The sequence below is a fragment of the Fimicolochytrium jonesii genome (genome assembly GCF_025526975.1).
Source record: "Fimicolochytrium jonesii strain JEL569 chromosome Unknown EV422scaffold_32, whole genome shotgun sequence".
Classification (NCBI taxonomy): domain Eukaryota; kingdom Fungi; phylum Chytridiomycota; class Chytridiomycetes; order Spizellomycetales; family Powellomycetaceae; genus Fimicolochytrium; species Fimicolochytrium jonesii.
The window spans coordinates 273,802-286,204 of NW_026515699.1; the positions used below are offsets into that span (position 1 = coordinate 273,802).

Below are 12,403 nucleotides of genomic sequence, written 5' to 3' on the forward strand. Positions count from 1 at the left end.
CTTTCGCGGGAGGGGGAATTCTTGCAACGTCGCGCGTTTCTTTGAAGAGAAGAGAAGATATCGGGCATCTTCCTGCATAAACGGCGAGGCAGCTACAGACCTACATACTGTACATGTGCCTGGGTCCATACATATTGTCTTGCAGCCAAATGTTAGGGGCCGAACAAGACCCTGATGATTGTATTGAGAGGAGCTAAATGTCACTCATATGGAGTCCGAGGAAGCATGTAGGTGCGGCACTAGATGTGCCTCGGGCCCGTTGTGCGCCTGGATCAATAATGGAAACGGGTTTGTCCAAGCCGCGGTGCTGCTGCTGAGGGGAGTTTCCTCGGCTGTTCGGTTCGTTGTTACAATACGGCGTGGCGTGTGAATTTGAAGAGACGCGCGATTGATTGTCCACGACGCGTGGGTCAAAAACTCCCACGTCGCCAACATGGGCGCCCCCCAACGCGTGCAGACGCCTTGCACATTTGCTACTTTCCACCCGTTTTTCGCTCTGGTTGGGGTCGCCGCCGCCAGCGTTGATGAACATGAACTCCGGAGAGGCTTCTTCCCCCGCTTGCGCCGGCCGTCGCCGTGTCCGAGCAAAGAAGGCGCTCTCGATACTGGTGGCATATATATAGGGCGATGAGGGCCGACGACCTTCCCTCGGCGAAAGAAACCACATCGCAAGGGAAGCAAGCAGTCGGAACCCCAAAAAAAAATGCCCTCCAAACGCCCCACCCCCGCCTCCTTCCCCTCAAAGCTGAAACACCCTGCAAAACAAGCCCTCGCAAACGGGCCCCACCTCGAAACAGCCGCGACAGAGTCCGGCGAGCTCGTCACCCGCGTACGCCCCTCCTCCTCCTCCTCCTCCTCCTCAACACTCCAGGTTCCCAACCGCGGGGATGTCATTGTCGACGCCCACACCTCAACCGCGAATGGCAAAAGCGAAGCAACACCCTGCGGCCGCATGCGCGCCAACTCATTCAAAGCGCGGCCGTCGTTGATGGATTGGGAGACGATGCAGTATACGCAGAACTCGTTTAGGGGCTTCTTTACGCTGTTTTGGATGACGATGGCGGCGTATATGGCGTTGAATCTGTTTAATCATTGGAAGAGCAAGGGGCAATTTATTGGCACCAGATTGTTTCGGGAGATGTTTTATGAGGTAGGTGGTAGGTGGGCGACAGGGAGCCCCAATGCTCAGGCGAAGGGAGGGTCTGGGAGCCATAGCGACCTTGGTGACTTTAATTCCTTCGCGAGCGAAGCGACAGGGTATTGTTTTGATCCCATCGCTTCAGCATATCTGATGATGATCTACAATCACACACGCTCATCAACCACCACCACTCATGCTAATCCCATGTCTTCTCCCGCGTTCCCCACCAGAGCTCCGAATTCCTGCTCTCCGAACTCCTCCTAATCCTCAGCCTCTTCACCATCTTCCTCTGGCAAAAGCTCCTCACGCACCTCGCACCCCTCTTCCTCACGCACCGCCACCTCTCCCCGCGCGCGATCTGCCTCACCTTCCAGCACACCTACCAGCTCACCTGGTTCCTCACCTGCATCCTGTGGGCCATGCGGGCGCCGTGGAGCTGGCCGCAGACAGGCATGTTCACGTTGCACGCGATGGCGATGCTGATGAAACAGCATTCCTACCTCGCCTACAACCGGGAGATGCTCGGCAAATGGGTGCAAGTCCAGCGCCGCACGATCCGGATGGACGAGCTCGCCGCGCGGATGAAAACGCTCGACGACACCACCGACGCCGCGGAACTCACCGTCTGCAACATCGAGTGGGAAACATGCAAACGACAGGCCACTGAGCTGCAAATCGAGCTGAGAAAGGGAACCACCGCCTTCCCCGAGAACGTCACCCTGCCCAATTTCATCGACTACCTCCTCGTCCCCACCCTCGTGTACGAGCTGGAGTACCCGCGCACGGACCGCATCCGCATCGCCTACTTGCTCGAGAAGACGGCCGGGTTCCTGGGCATCGCCGTGTGCCTGTACATCGTCATCGAGCACTTGATCTACCCTGTCTTGGCCAATCTGAGAAACCTCTCGTTTGCGGAGAGCATCACACAGCTGCTGATCCCGTTCATGGTGTGCTACATGATGATCTTCTACATCATCTTTGAGGTACGGGTCGGTTCGCTGCCCCTCCCCGGGGTTCACCGTGTCCCCCCTAACCTGACGCACCCGTAATGTGATTCTCATCTCTCATTGTAGTGCATCTGCCCCTGGTTCGCGGAACTCACCCGCTTCGCGGACCGGCATTTCTACTCGGACTGGTGGAACTCGCTCACATTCGACGACTACGCGCGCAAATGGAACAAGCCGGTGCACGAATTCCTCCTCCGCCACGTGTACCTCGAGTCCATCGCCACCTACAAGCTGTCCCGCCGCTCTGCGACCTTCCTCACGTTTTTCCTGTCCTCGTGCCTGCATGAGCTGCTGATGATCGTGCTGAGTGGGAGGGTGAGATGCTATTTGTTTGGGATGCAGATGATGCAGATCCCGTTGGTGGTGGTGTCGCGGTGGGCCGGGTTTAGGAGGTGGCCGAGGGCCGGGAATGCGTTCTTTTGGGGGGCGATGTACTTGGGCCCGCCGTTGTTGGGGATTGCTTATTGTAGGGAGATGTTGGCGCGTTAAAACTAGATCTAGAGAGAGGGACTTCTGGGGACCTTTTTTTTTTCACTTCGGACGCCGCACGAAAATGACTACTGTTTTGGCAATCGCCTCTTTATTTACATATCACCACCGCCTAAATGCCAATTCCGATGTGGACGATTATCTATCCTACCCCAGATACCCCGTCGTCATTCGTTCCAGTGATCTACGCCCAAACAACCTGCTCCTCCAGCAGCGTAACGTCCACCCTATTCCAAGTCTTCACCCCCACAAACTCCCCATCTCCGTAAACTCCCGCGTCCGCCCTTACTGATTCCTCGCAACCAACTTCCCAATCAACTCGCTCTGAATCGCCGCCTGCCTTCTCGCATCGCCCAACGGGTTAACGCTCCTCAGATCGTTGGTGATATCCTTTGTCTTTCCGAAATAAATCACTTGTAAAGCGTTGCGCAGTTTCAGTTCCATGTCTTCGACGATCCGCCCGAGGTTGCCGACGTGCGAGCCGAAATCTTCGAGGGGGTTGTCGAATTCGGCCTAAAAATGAAAGACAGAATGGGGTTGGTGGGGAACGGGGTGTTCAGGGGGAAGAGTGGGATGGGAGGGAGGTTTTGTTTCCATACCTGACGGGTGAGACTCCCCGAGAGGTTGACGTTGCCGAGCTTGGCGCCCCCGGTCTCCATGTAGAGCATGACGGTGGAAGTGAGTTTGTAGTGTGCTGCGCGGGAGGATCGTTCGGCGACTTCGATGACGTGGATGGAGTCCCAGGACCCTTTTTGGGCTGGGTCGCTTTCGCTTACTGTGTGTGCGGAAAGACGGGGTATTGGAGGCAGATCAGCTTGAGGCATTGGGATTCCGCAGTGAGGGAGGATGTCCCAGTGCCAAACCGCTGATGCAAACGTACCGTTCTTTATCAACACAACCGCCGCAAACCCTTCGTCAAGGTCCCACATGTAGACGGAAGAGACTCCCCCATCAAAGTACCTATATATCCAATCAAACGCATGAGAAGAACCCCTCGCATTTCACCCCAACAATGTCCATCCAATGACGAATCGGGAAAGGACTGAATCGACAGCCCCCAAACTCACAGTTCACGGTAAGTGTTGAAAGCGTCGTTGGTCGCAACTTCGAGCTTCCGCAGCTTGGCGGATGGCTGGGCCCCATCTGCGAGTGGGGGCTCGTAGGCATTCGACCACGGTGACCTGGAGTGAGAGGGAGTATAACGGAGAAGTTAGCCTATGCTTCAGTGAGCTGGTCCAAGATGTCGAACGAGTTCGACACCTGTCCATCCTTTTCACTCAATCCTCCCCTCATTCTCCCACGACCACCATCCCTCCCCCCACCCTACCTATAAGAATCCCCATCCCGATTATAATCACACAACAAATAATCTTTCCCCGTCGCCTTGCATCGCCTCGGCTTGAGCGGCTGGTCGACGGCGGAGAGCAGATCCTCGGTCAGATGCGGGACGAGCTCGACCAGGTTCGCAAGGTTCTCTTCTACTTTTTGCGGGGGGAGGCGCCGCATCAGGTCCAGGGCGCAGTCTACTGGGTCCGCCTGTGAGTGGGGAGGGGGAATGGGTCAGGGGTGTGATCGGATGGGCCATCGGGTTTGGGGGGAGGGCTACGCGTAGGGGAGGGGGCGAGACTTGCCATTTTTAAATCGGTGGTTGGGGGAGTGGAGCGGATAGGTAGGAGGCAGCGGTGTGGTAGGAGAAGGCAGGCTCTCTGTGGGCTGACGGGTATGGCAAAGTTATGTGCACGAAGGAAGACGCCGACAAGATGTGAACTTGAAGGACATGCGGCCAGTCTTCAGGTTCACCAGCTGTTTGGCAAGTCGACGAGTCCCCGCGCGTTTTCGTCTTCTGTTGGCCGCACGTCCTTCTCCTCTTTCTCTCATTCTTCTGCGACAACAGTTCGCGAGACAGTAGGCAAGAGGTGTCAGACCCGTAATAATGACTCTCACTCCACTCTGCCACCAAAGAGCGGCCTCGAGCCCCTCTACAGATCTATGCTTCTAAGCCGTCAAAACCGTCCCAGACTACGTATATGAGCTACCAGGTTCTGGTTTACGAAGTTGAACCCCTCGGGCATAACGGGCCACCTAGTTAGACCGGGCTCCAGAGGCTTAGGATATTTGCATAAGGTCACATCCCAGTTGGCCATTTTTCCCATGGAACAAACGATGCCGTCGTCGTGATACTTCCGGTTGACGCTGCTGGTGCCGCCGCCACTGGAACGTCCGCGAAACCTTCCAGTTTTAAAAGTGACAGAATTCAAGTAGCTTATAATACCTACAGCTACAAGTTCTGAGGCAAGGAAACCTTGCTCGCATAGGTTCCAAGTTCGCTATAGGAAGCGAATCGATGATACCTCTGTCAGCACCGGCTTCAATCTGTCAAACTCGCCGCTGTCATTGTTGAGTACCACCTTGTTCAATTTGGGCAGCTTGCCTATGTGCGCGTAGTTTCATATTCTCAAATCATGACTGCTTTAACATATCAAGCTTCATTAGGTTCAGGCAGTAATCCCAGAAAAGGGTGTCCAAAACCGTCCACTTTTCGGGCTGGACGGCGGCGAGTTCGTCGTTGACGAGAACCTGGACGAGAACGGTGAGGATTCGCAGCCATAGCCGGGGCGTCCGAACAACAGATCACGTGGGAGCACATGACTAGCCCGCGAATTGGGCTTTTCTGCTTTCTCCCCTTTTGCTTTCGCAGTGTCTTGCACTTTTTTCGCACTCAACGTTCAGCGTTAATCACCAAGGAAGCTGTATCCGAGCTTCTTTTTTTTTTTGGCTTGAACTGTATCGGGGAGTGTCGCATCGTACCTGTCCCGCAGTTTCTTCTGAGCGCCCGCAATTATGGTTCCCAAGAAGGCAAGGAGTAAGCGAATTTCTGCGAGCAGGCGGTACAAGACCGTGAAGGCGGTCGCCGAGCACCATCGCAAGCAGAGGAAGGAAGCCAAGAAGCACCCAAAAACAAAGAGGGCAAAGAAGGACCCGGGAATCCCCAACTTGTTCCCCGGCAAGGACACCCTTCTGCAGGAGGCCGAGGCCAAGAAGAAGCGAGTAGCGGAGGAGAGGGAACGCCAGAGGGCTGAGCGTCGCAAGCTGCAGGAAAAGAACAGAGGCTTGGGAGATTTCACGGAGGAGTCTGCCACGTCCGCGAAGGATGCTGCCCAGCTTGCGGAGCTGTTCGACCTCACCCGGTCGATTCATAGTGAGGGGTTCTCGCTGGGCTCGACTTTGGACGCTGTTCTTGGCAAGACCGATAGCAAAGCGTTCTACACCGACTTTAAGAACGTTGTAGCGGATGCGGACATCATTTTTGAGGTGTTGGATGCTAGGGACCCTATGGGATGCCGGATACGTCAGATTGAGGAGATGGTGCTGGCGGCTGGGGCGAAAAAGCGTCTCGTCCTCCTCTTGAACAAGATCGGTAAGCCTTTTCGATGCGACCGGCGCATATGTGCATCTCTGCCAAGTGCTCACCTCCTTCCCACTCTTCGTCTACAGACCTGGTACCGAGAGAAATCGTCGAGCAATGGTTGGTCCGCTTACGGAAAGACTTCCCAACAATCGCATTCACCACAGCGGCTCAGGAGGGAGCGTCAATATCCATGAACGCATCCCCAGACCGGGCAACCACCTTCGCGCAAAGTCTGATCTCACTCGTGCAAAATTTCCGCAAGAACTCAAAGAGCAAAAAGGGAGTCACTGTGGGAATTGTCGGATTTCCCAACGTCGGAAAGGCCAGCATCGTCAACCTTTTGAAGCGGTCGAAGGCGGAGGGTGTCAAGGTTTCTTCATCCAAGGGTGCGGACACGGTCCCATTAGCAGATGGCATCAACCTGCTCGAATACCCGGGCATCGTTTACAGCCAGAGCGTTGAGGAGGACGATGAGGCGGAAGTACTGCTCAGGAATTGCATGACGGTGGAGATGTTGGAAGACCCAATATCATTAGGTAAGACCCCCGGGCCTCTCTCACTGTTCAAATCTCTCAACCACAAAACCTAATCGACACACTTAATTCCGCAGTCGATGTGATCGTACGCCGCTCTAAACCAGAGCAACTGGTACGCCACTACAACGTGCCGATATTCGCAGATACCCAAGACTTCCTTGTCCAAGTCGCTCGCCAGAAATTGAAGCTGAGACGGGTAAGTTCTCTGTGGCCTGTGTCATATAAAATGGACCCGCCTTCCCCTTCCCCTACGGCCGTGATGAGAAAATGCAGAGTGATCTGCGGGGGTTTTCCGCAGCGCGTGATTTTCTCTTATTTAAGTCTCTGAGCCATCGCACATCGGAAGAACATCATCGTGAAAAAATCGAAAGTTTCTCTAACGAACCATCTCGGTCCCTGTCACTTAGGGAGGCGCACCGGACCTACTCAACTCTGCTCGCGCCGTCCTGCAAGACTGGAACGCTGGTCGTATTCCATTCTACGCCGCCCCACCCAAATCCGACGACTCCACAACGCCTTCCTCCAGCAACGCCACCGCCGCGACGTTGAAGGAATGGACCCGCGAATTCGGCCTCACGGCCTTCCTCAAGACCGAAGACGCGCAGTTACAGGCTGATCTTAAATCCAAAAGCCAGATTGCGACAAGGCTTTTGGTGCTGAAGCCGTCGAGTCCGCCGAAGGCGGTGGATATGGAGATGGATGAGGTTTCGGAGGATGAAGAGGGTGATGAGGAGGACGACGATGAGGAGGTTGATGAAGACGATGGAGACGAAGATGAGGAAGGCTCAGACTCCGACGAAGCCCCCCAACTCGTCGAAGACACCACCGAGGACTCACCCTCCCCACCCACCACCCCATCCCGCTACGAGCTCCGATCCCGCACCAAATCCTCCCCTGCAGCGTCTGCACAACCAACACCCAGCAAGAAAGCCGCGACACCGAAACAAGAAAAGTCGCCCGCGGCGAAATCGGTAGCGTCGGCATCGAAGAAGAAGGGGAAGGGGAAGGGGGATGCGATGGAGGTGGATGAGGCGTATGAGTTTAGCGAGCATTTTCCTGTTGCGTAGATAGCGTAGCGTGTCGCTTTTTTTTCCTCCCACATCTCACTCGTTCAACGCACGCCATCGCATTCAAACATCCACCGCACACGCCCCCACCCTAGCAATCCACTGCACACGCCCACTCTAGCAAACACACTAGCATTACCGGTTTGCCACTGTATCATAGCATCTTCCTTTTTCTCGTCTTAATTTATTAAACACTTCCATTGGGACCTTCACCGGTATGGTGACGACGATAATGGCTCTCATTACAAAAAAAAACCCTACGCCACTCGCAGCGATTGTTCTACCATCTGAACTATACGAAAACTCTCCAAAAAATGACCTTGACCCTCGCGTCCCTGATTCGCACTGAAAAACCTACAACTTTGCACGAAGTTGCAAGCTCTCGCTTTCCACCTCGCTCTTCACCGCACCGCCACCATGCCCCGCCTCCCTCCAAACCCTCCTTGCCCCCTCCAAAACCTCCAAATACCACCTCACACACCTCTCCCGCCTCGCATAGTCAAACCCGCGGTTCGGCGCCGCGACGGCGTCAAAGAGGTGTTTGTACAGCGGGGATGTGTCTGGGTTGTGGCGGGTCGGTGCGGCGAGGAGGGGTGGCGGTTTGTGATCTATTCCGTCGTCGTCGTCGGCGTGTGTTGCATGATCGTGGTCGGAGGGGTGCAGGAGGGGTGAAAGCCACAGCCACGCCACATCGGTTTGTGACCCGGCGCTGCCGAGTAAGAGATACCGGATGGTAGCAAGCAAAGGCTCCAGCCCGGTCAACGCGACCGTGTTGATCTGGTCGAACAATACCATAGCCAGCTGGTCGCGGTGCATTATCCGCGCGGTGTGTGGGGATGCGGTGAGGATGTCGTGCAGGCGGGGGGCGGTGAATGATGTCGTTGCCGATCGCTGCTTTTTGCTCACGTCGGCCTCGGACTCGTGGGATAGGCGGGATATCCTCTCCAATAATATCCCGATGCACGTCCACGCAATCCGGTCGGCTTCCTCCTGCACCGCCAGAGTCGTCTTGCCATCATAACCATCTTCATAACCATCATACTGCTGCTCTTCATCGTGTGCGTGAAGAGCATTCGCCACGCGATCCTTCCTCCGCGCCGAGGCCTCCTCATCCACTTCCAATCCACTCCCGGCGTCCATCCCACCGCGACCCGGCACAACCCTCCTCGGTCTCCCCTCACCATCCTCCTCCTCTTCCCCCCCACGCCTATCCCCACTCCCAGCGGGCCCCGTACCGACCCCCGCCAACCCTCTCAAAACCCCCGCCACACCCCTCCTACACAAATCCCAATCCACCGTCTCCGGAAACGAGCTGACCATGCCCTTAACATACCACTCCGCAAACGCACACACCAAACCCCTCATCCCTCGTCTCCCGGCGTTCGCAAACAGCTGCGCGCACAACGCGTGGGAGGTCTCGAAGAGGTCTTGGTCTTCTAGCGTGGGTTTGGCGGTTGTGGTGGGGTAATTGTAGAAGAGGTAGGGGTACAGACGCGGGAGGAGGTGGGTGGAGATGTACGGCGCGGAGAGGGCGTGGAAGTGGCGCAGGGCGAGGGTGAGGGTGAAGAGGAGGCGGGTTTTGAGGATTGTGTTCGGATGCACTGGGAGAATCGGAAAGAAAAGATGGTTAGGATACCCCAGGAGGAGGGAACTTTCCACTGCAATGAATAGGGTCGAGGCTCGAACGTACCATATATCCCCCGATAAGTTGGCTGCAGCTCCTCCAAAATCTCTTCAAACACACTCTTATCACGCATACTGCGCCCACGCCGCGCATCCCCACCCTCGCGGTCCTCAACCCACTGCAAAAGCCCATCCACCGTCTCCTCCCACGTCGCAAAACCCCCCAATCCGAACCTCGCCGTGACAAAATGCAAATGCGCAAACGTGCGTAGAAGCTGCTTGACAATCTCCAACTGGTAATCAACACCCTCATCCTCGCTGGCCGCGACACGCAGCGATGGCGCATCAAACATCCTCTCCGTCACCCGCCACCCCACAACACTAACCACAAACAGCACGCTTTTCAAATATACCCACAGCTCCCGGTCCTCCGGCATCTCCTTCACCCCAACCGCCTCCCACTCCGCGTACATCTCGCCCGCAAACCCCTCCATCCTACGCACTGCGTCATACACACCCTCAAGTTGCCCGCTTACCCACATGGCGCCGCACAGGGTGCCGATGACGCGGGAGATCCGGCCGAGGGAGGCGGTGATGGGGTGCTGCGTCTCTTTTGTGGTTTTGGTCGTGAGCTGCGCGATGATGGGTGGGGGGGTTTCATGGTGTGGTGTGGAGTAGGCTTCGGCGACGAGGGAGTGGTCGATGGAGAGGCCCTGGGGGTGGATGAAGACTGTGTCTAGGAGGGTGGTGAGTAAGGGGCTCCCGCTTGTGTTAAGTAGGTGGGCTGTGAGGTTGGGTTGCCAGATGTCGAGGGTATCGGCGCTTGTGTATGTTATGACCTGCTGGCAGCATTCGAGTAAGCGGGGTTCTTCCAGATTGTTTAAGGAGCCCGGAGTGTCCAACACTGCTGATAGCAGAGCCGAGCGGGCCCGTGCGCTCAGTTCGAGCACATCCTTCGCAACGTTTTCACCGTTGCCTAACGAGTCTTCGAGACCCCGAGTCAGGCCAGCGAGGGCAGCCAGCGCGACCGTCTTTCCCCATATATCCGTTGCATCCGCATGCGCTTGCTTTACGCACTCAAACAGCTGAAAGAGGCATAAAGCAGGCTCGCTGGGCTCAGCCGGCGTGCGCAAAAGAAACGATCTCCATGTCCTCGTCGCGGGTTTAGCACTGCTCACATCCTCACAAAACGATCCCGTCACATGCTGAAAGAACTGCATCGCCTTGATGACATTGAAAAATGTGCCAGAATCAGGCGCCGGCGCAGCAGCCGACAAAAGAGCCCGAACTACAGCCCCGAGCGACGTGGGTGGCGACGCCTTGAGTAGCTGTACGAGCGCGATATAAAGCCCATCCTGCTGGGATGCACTGAACTGCCAGAAAGCGGAAAGGCCCTGGCATATCGCCTCCATGGCGACAACGTCTCGATCCAGGTCGACTTTGCCGAATGCGTGGCAGAGGGTGTGTAAGCTCTGGAGGAGGAGGTCGCGCTTCTGGGATACGCTGAGGGACCGCAATCCGAGTCTTGCTGCTAGCTCGGTGGTCGTGAACTGCAGCGTTGTGTTTTCCGCGACGTCTGTTTGCGTGGACATGCTTGAGCACGTGGTGTAAGGCATGGCAGATGCAGGAGTCAGCGTACCTGATTTGCGCATCCATACAGCCAGAAGGCTCATGATGGCCGTCAGACGTGTAATAGCCTCTGGATCCACAGAAACTTCCAATCGAAGAGCTTCTTTCAGAAGGGCGTCCAGGAAGTCTGCAACGAACCAGGACTTTGGCAGGTAATGCTGGAACCGCGCCAGCAGGTTGATGTTCTCCATCGTCTAGAGTAGCTGACGTTCAGCAAGTGCGCGCTCGTCACCATTTGTGCAAGTAGCGGTCCTCCCAGCAAACTTACAACGAATTCACTACGGCCAGCAAACTCGACCACCGAGAATAAACTGCAGGATAGGATCGCACCCAGTCTTGCGATGTCCAGATCAGCAGGTTGCGGAACCGCCTCCGCCGCGCCCAATACTGGTAGGGTAAAGACATGTCGTAGTCGTATGGCCTCGAGCACCTCGTTGAGCTGTACGTTGCTGAATCGATGGTACAGCACTTTAGGAACGAGGAAAATCGCGGACTGTTTCGATGCCCTCGACGCAGATGCCGCCCTCACCTTGCGCTGCCGCCTCCCTCGACGATAGAATACAGCCTCAAATTCCGCTCGCTGAACGCACTCGACCAGAATTGTGGAGACGCCGAGACGAGTTTCAACGTCTTCAAAAATGGCATCCTTTCAGCACCCCTTATTTGGCCGCTCGTCTGAAGATTCCACCCTGCCCACACACCTTGCTCTGCACGAACGTCCTAAGTCTTCTCAGCCCTTCAGGCTCCTCCCGTGTCGCATCCCTCGTTTGCGTTCCGTACACGGCCAGATAGACGAGCACAAGCAGTACATGCTCCGGGACCTGCACACTTTTGTCATCGCTGCTAGTCCTGCGCGTAAGCTATCTCGACACCTTTTCTCCGACAGTCGCAAGAGATGCACTATGAAAGATACCTCGCACGAAAAGCCCCGTGATCTCCCTCCAAATACCGGTGAATGGAATCCCACGACAATCGCGCCGGGTCCACCGCCGAGAAGAATGCGTGAAAGTCCGGGCTCTGAAACGGGTCGGCGACGTATGATATGTTCGGGGTTTCGCCCGCTGCTACTATATCCCATATTCAGCCTTTAGCTCAGGATCGGAGAACGGGTGGGAGCACGACACTTACTGGCGCGGGCGTGGTCGGGATGCCCTCCGTCTACATGTCTGAGAATCTCGACGGGACGTTCTAGGTTCTTCCATTCCCCCGATGCGAGAAGGCCCCGCAGTTCGTTTAACCAAAAGGTTACGTCGGCTGTCTGGTGTGGTGGTGGCATTGTGCATTGAGGTGTGCTGAGGCCAAATGGTTTGTTTTCAAAATATTATTGTCATTACGAACGCGACTCGGCCAGGCCCGCCATATATTCCTTCTCATACATGTTTTCGGCGCATATCCCCCCCGCCACGAAAGTCCCCTTAGAGAAGAGCGCCCACGTCCGATTATCCTAGCTCCGCGGTCCCTTCGCTCCCTTCTATTGTCATCCCGCCCGCAAAAATCCCCGT

The 12,403-nt window shown here is 56.0% G+C and overlaps 4 protein-coding genes across 4 annotated transcripts; 2 read left to right on the plus strand and 2 right to left on the minus strand.

Annotated features, from left to right (window-relative positions):
• The first annotated feature begins 347 nt into the window (after window positions 1-347).
• EV422DRAFT_543797 (MBOAT, membrane-bound O-acyltransferase family-domain-containing protein) lies at window positions 348-2,688 on the plus strand. Its single transcript, XM_053071351.1, has 3 exons — window positions 348-1,150; window positions 1,372-2,124; window positions 2,215-2,688. The coding sequence occupies exons 1-3, from the start codon at window positions 704-706 to the stop codon at window positions 2,635-2,637; spliced, it is 1,623 nt and encodes a 540-aa protein (XP_052921952.1). The 5' UTR covers window positions 348-703; the 3' UTR covers window positions 2,638-2,688.
• On the minus strand, window positions 2,689-4,452 carry EV422DRAFT_561140 (F-actin-capping protein subunit beta). Its single transcript, XM_053071955.1, has 6 exons — window positions 4,269-4,452; window positions 3,965-4,173; window positions 3,705-3,818; window positions 3,518-3,597; window positions 3,237-3,412; window positions 2,689-3,150 (listed from the first exon to the last, which is right to left on the minus strand). The coding sequence occupies exons 1-6, from the start codon at window positions 4,269-4,271 to the stop codon at window positions 2,923-2,925; spliced, it is 810 nt and encodes a 269-aa protein (XP_052921953.1). The 5' UTR covers window positions 4,272-4,452; the 3' UTR covers window positions 2,689-2,922.
• An 829-nt stretch (window positions 4,453-5,281) lies between these two features.
• Window positions 5,282-7,826, plus strand: EV422DRAFT_543799 (P-loop containing nucleoside triphosphate hydrolase protein). The gene is made up of 4 exons (XM_053071352.1): window positions 5,282-6,055; window positions 6,133-6,582; window positions 6,657-6,778; window positions 6,990-7,826. The coding sequence occupies exons 1-4, from the start codon at window positions 5,479-5,481 to the stop codon at window positions 7,647-7,649; spliced, it is 1,809 nt and encodes a 602-aa protein (XP_052921954.1). The 5' UTR covers window positions 5,282-5,478; the 3' UTR covers window positions 7,650-7,826.
• A 1-nt stretch (window position 7,827) lies between these two features.
• EV422DRAFT_581115 (uncharacterized protein) lies at window positions 7,828-12,226 on the minus strand. Its single transcript, XM_053073362.1, has 8 exons — window positions 12,030-12,226; window positions 11,815-11,968; window positions 11,603-11,741; window positions 11,431-11,531; window positions 11,170-11,350; window positions 10,912-11,095; window positions 9,340-10,848; window positions 7,828-9,250 (listed from the first exon to the last, which is right to left on the minus strand). Exons 1-8 carry the CDS (start codon window positions 12,175-12,177, stop codon window positions 8,004-8,006), a joined length of 3,663 nt encoding a protein of 1,220 aa, XP_052921955.1. The 5' UTR covers window positions 12,178-12,226; the 3' UTR covers window positions 7,828-8,003.
• Between the last annotated feature and the right edge of the window lie 177 nt (window positions 12,227-12,403).

Bases quoted from the DNA above. Each gene is read 5' to 3' on its own strand.
- EV422DRAFT_561140 (XM_053071955.1), bottom strand. The intron at 3,819-3,964 runs GTAGGGTGGGGG...CTCTCACTCCAG, and splicing joins CGGGATGGGGATTCTTATAG to GTCACCGTGGTCGAATGCCT. The intron at 3,151-3,236 runs GTATGGAAACAA...TTTCATTTTTAG, and splicing joins CGGGGAGTCTCACCCGTCAG to GCCGAATTCGACAACCCCCT.
- EV422DRAFT_581115 (XM_053073362.1), bottom strand. From the start codon at position 12,177: ATGCCACCACCACACCAGACAGCCGACGTAACCTTTTGGTTAAACGAA. The intron at 11,969-12,029 runs GTAAGTGTCGTG...TATGGGATATAG, and splicing joins TCCCGACCACGCCCGCGCCA to TAGCAGCGGGCGAAACCCCG. The intron at 11,096-11,169 runs GTAAGTTTGCTG...CAGCTACTCTAG, and splicing joins CTGGCCGTAGTGAATTCGTT to ACGATGGAGAACATCAACCT.
- EV422DRAFT_543797 (XM_053071351.1), top strand. From the start codon at position 704: ATGCCCTCCAAACGCCCCACCCCCGCCTCCTTCCCCTCAAAGCTGAAA. The intron at 1,151-1,371 runs GTAGGTGGTAGG...GTTCCCCACCAG, and splicing joins TTCGGGAGATGTTTTATGAG to AGCTCCGAATTCCTGCTCTC. The intron at 2,125-2,214 runs GTACGGGTCGGT...CTCTCATTGTAG, and splicing joins TCTTCTACATCATCTTTGAG to TGCATCTGCCCCTGGTTCGC.
- EV422DRAFT_543799 (XM_053071352.1), top strand. From the start codon at position 5,479: ATGGTTCCCAAGAAGGCAAGGAGTAAGCGAATTTCTGCGAGCAGGCGG. The intron at 6,056-6,132 runs GTAAGCCTTTTC...CTTCGTCTACAG, and splicing joins CCTCCTCTTGAACAAGATCG to ACCTGGTACCGAGAGAAATC. The intron at 6,583-6,656 runs GTAAGACCCCCG...TTAATTCCGCAG, and splicing joins GGAAGACCCAATATCATTAG to TCGATGTGATCGTACGCCGC.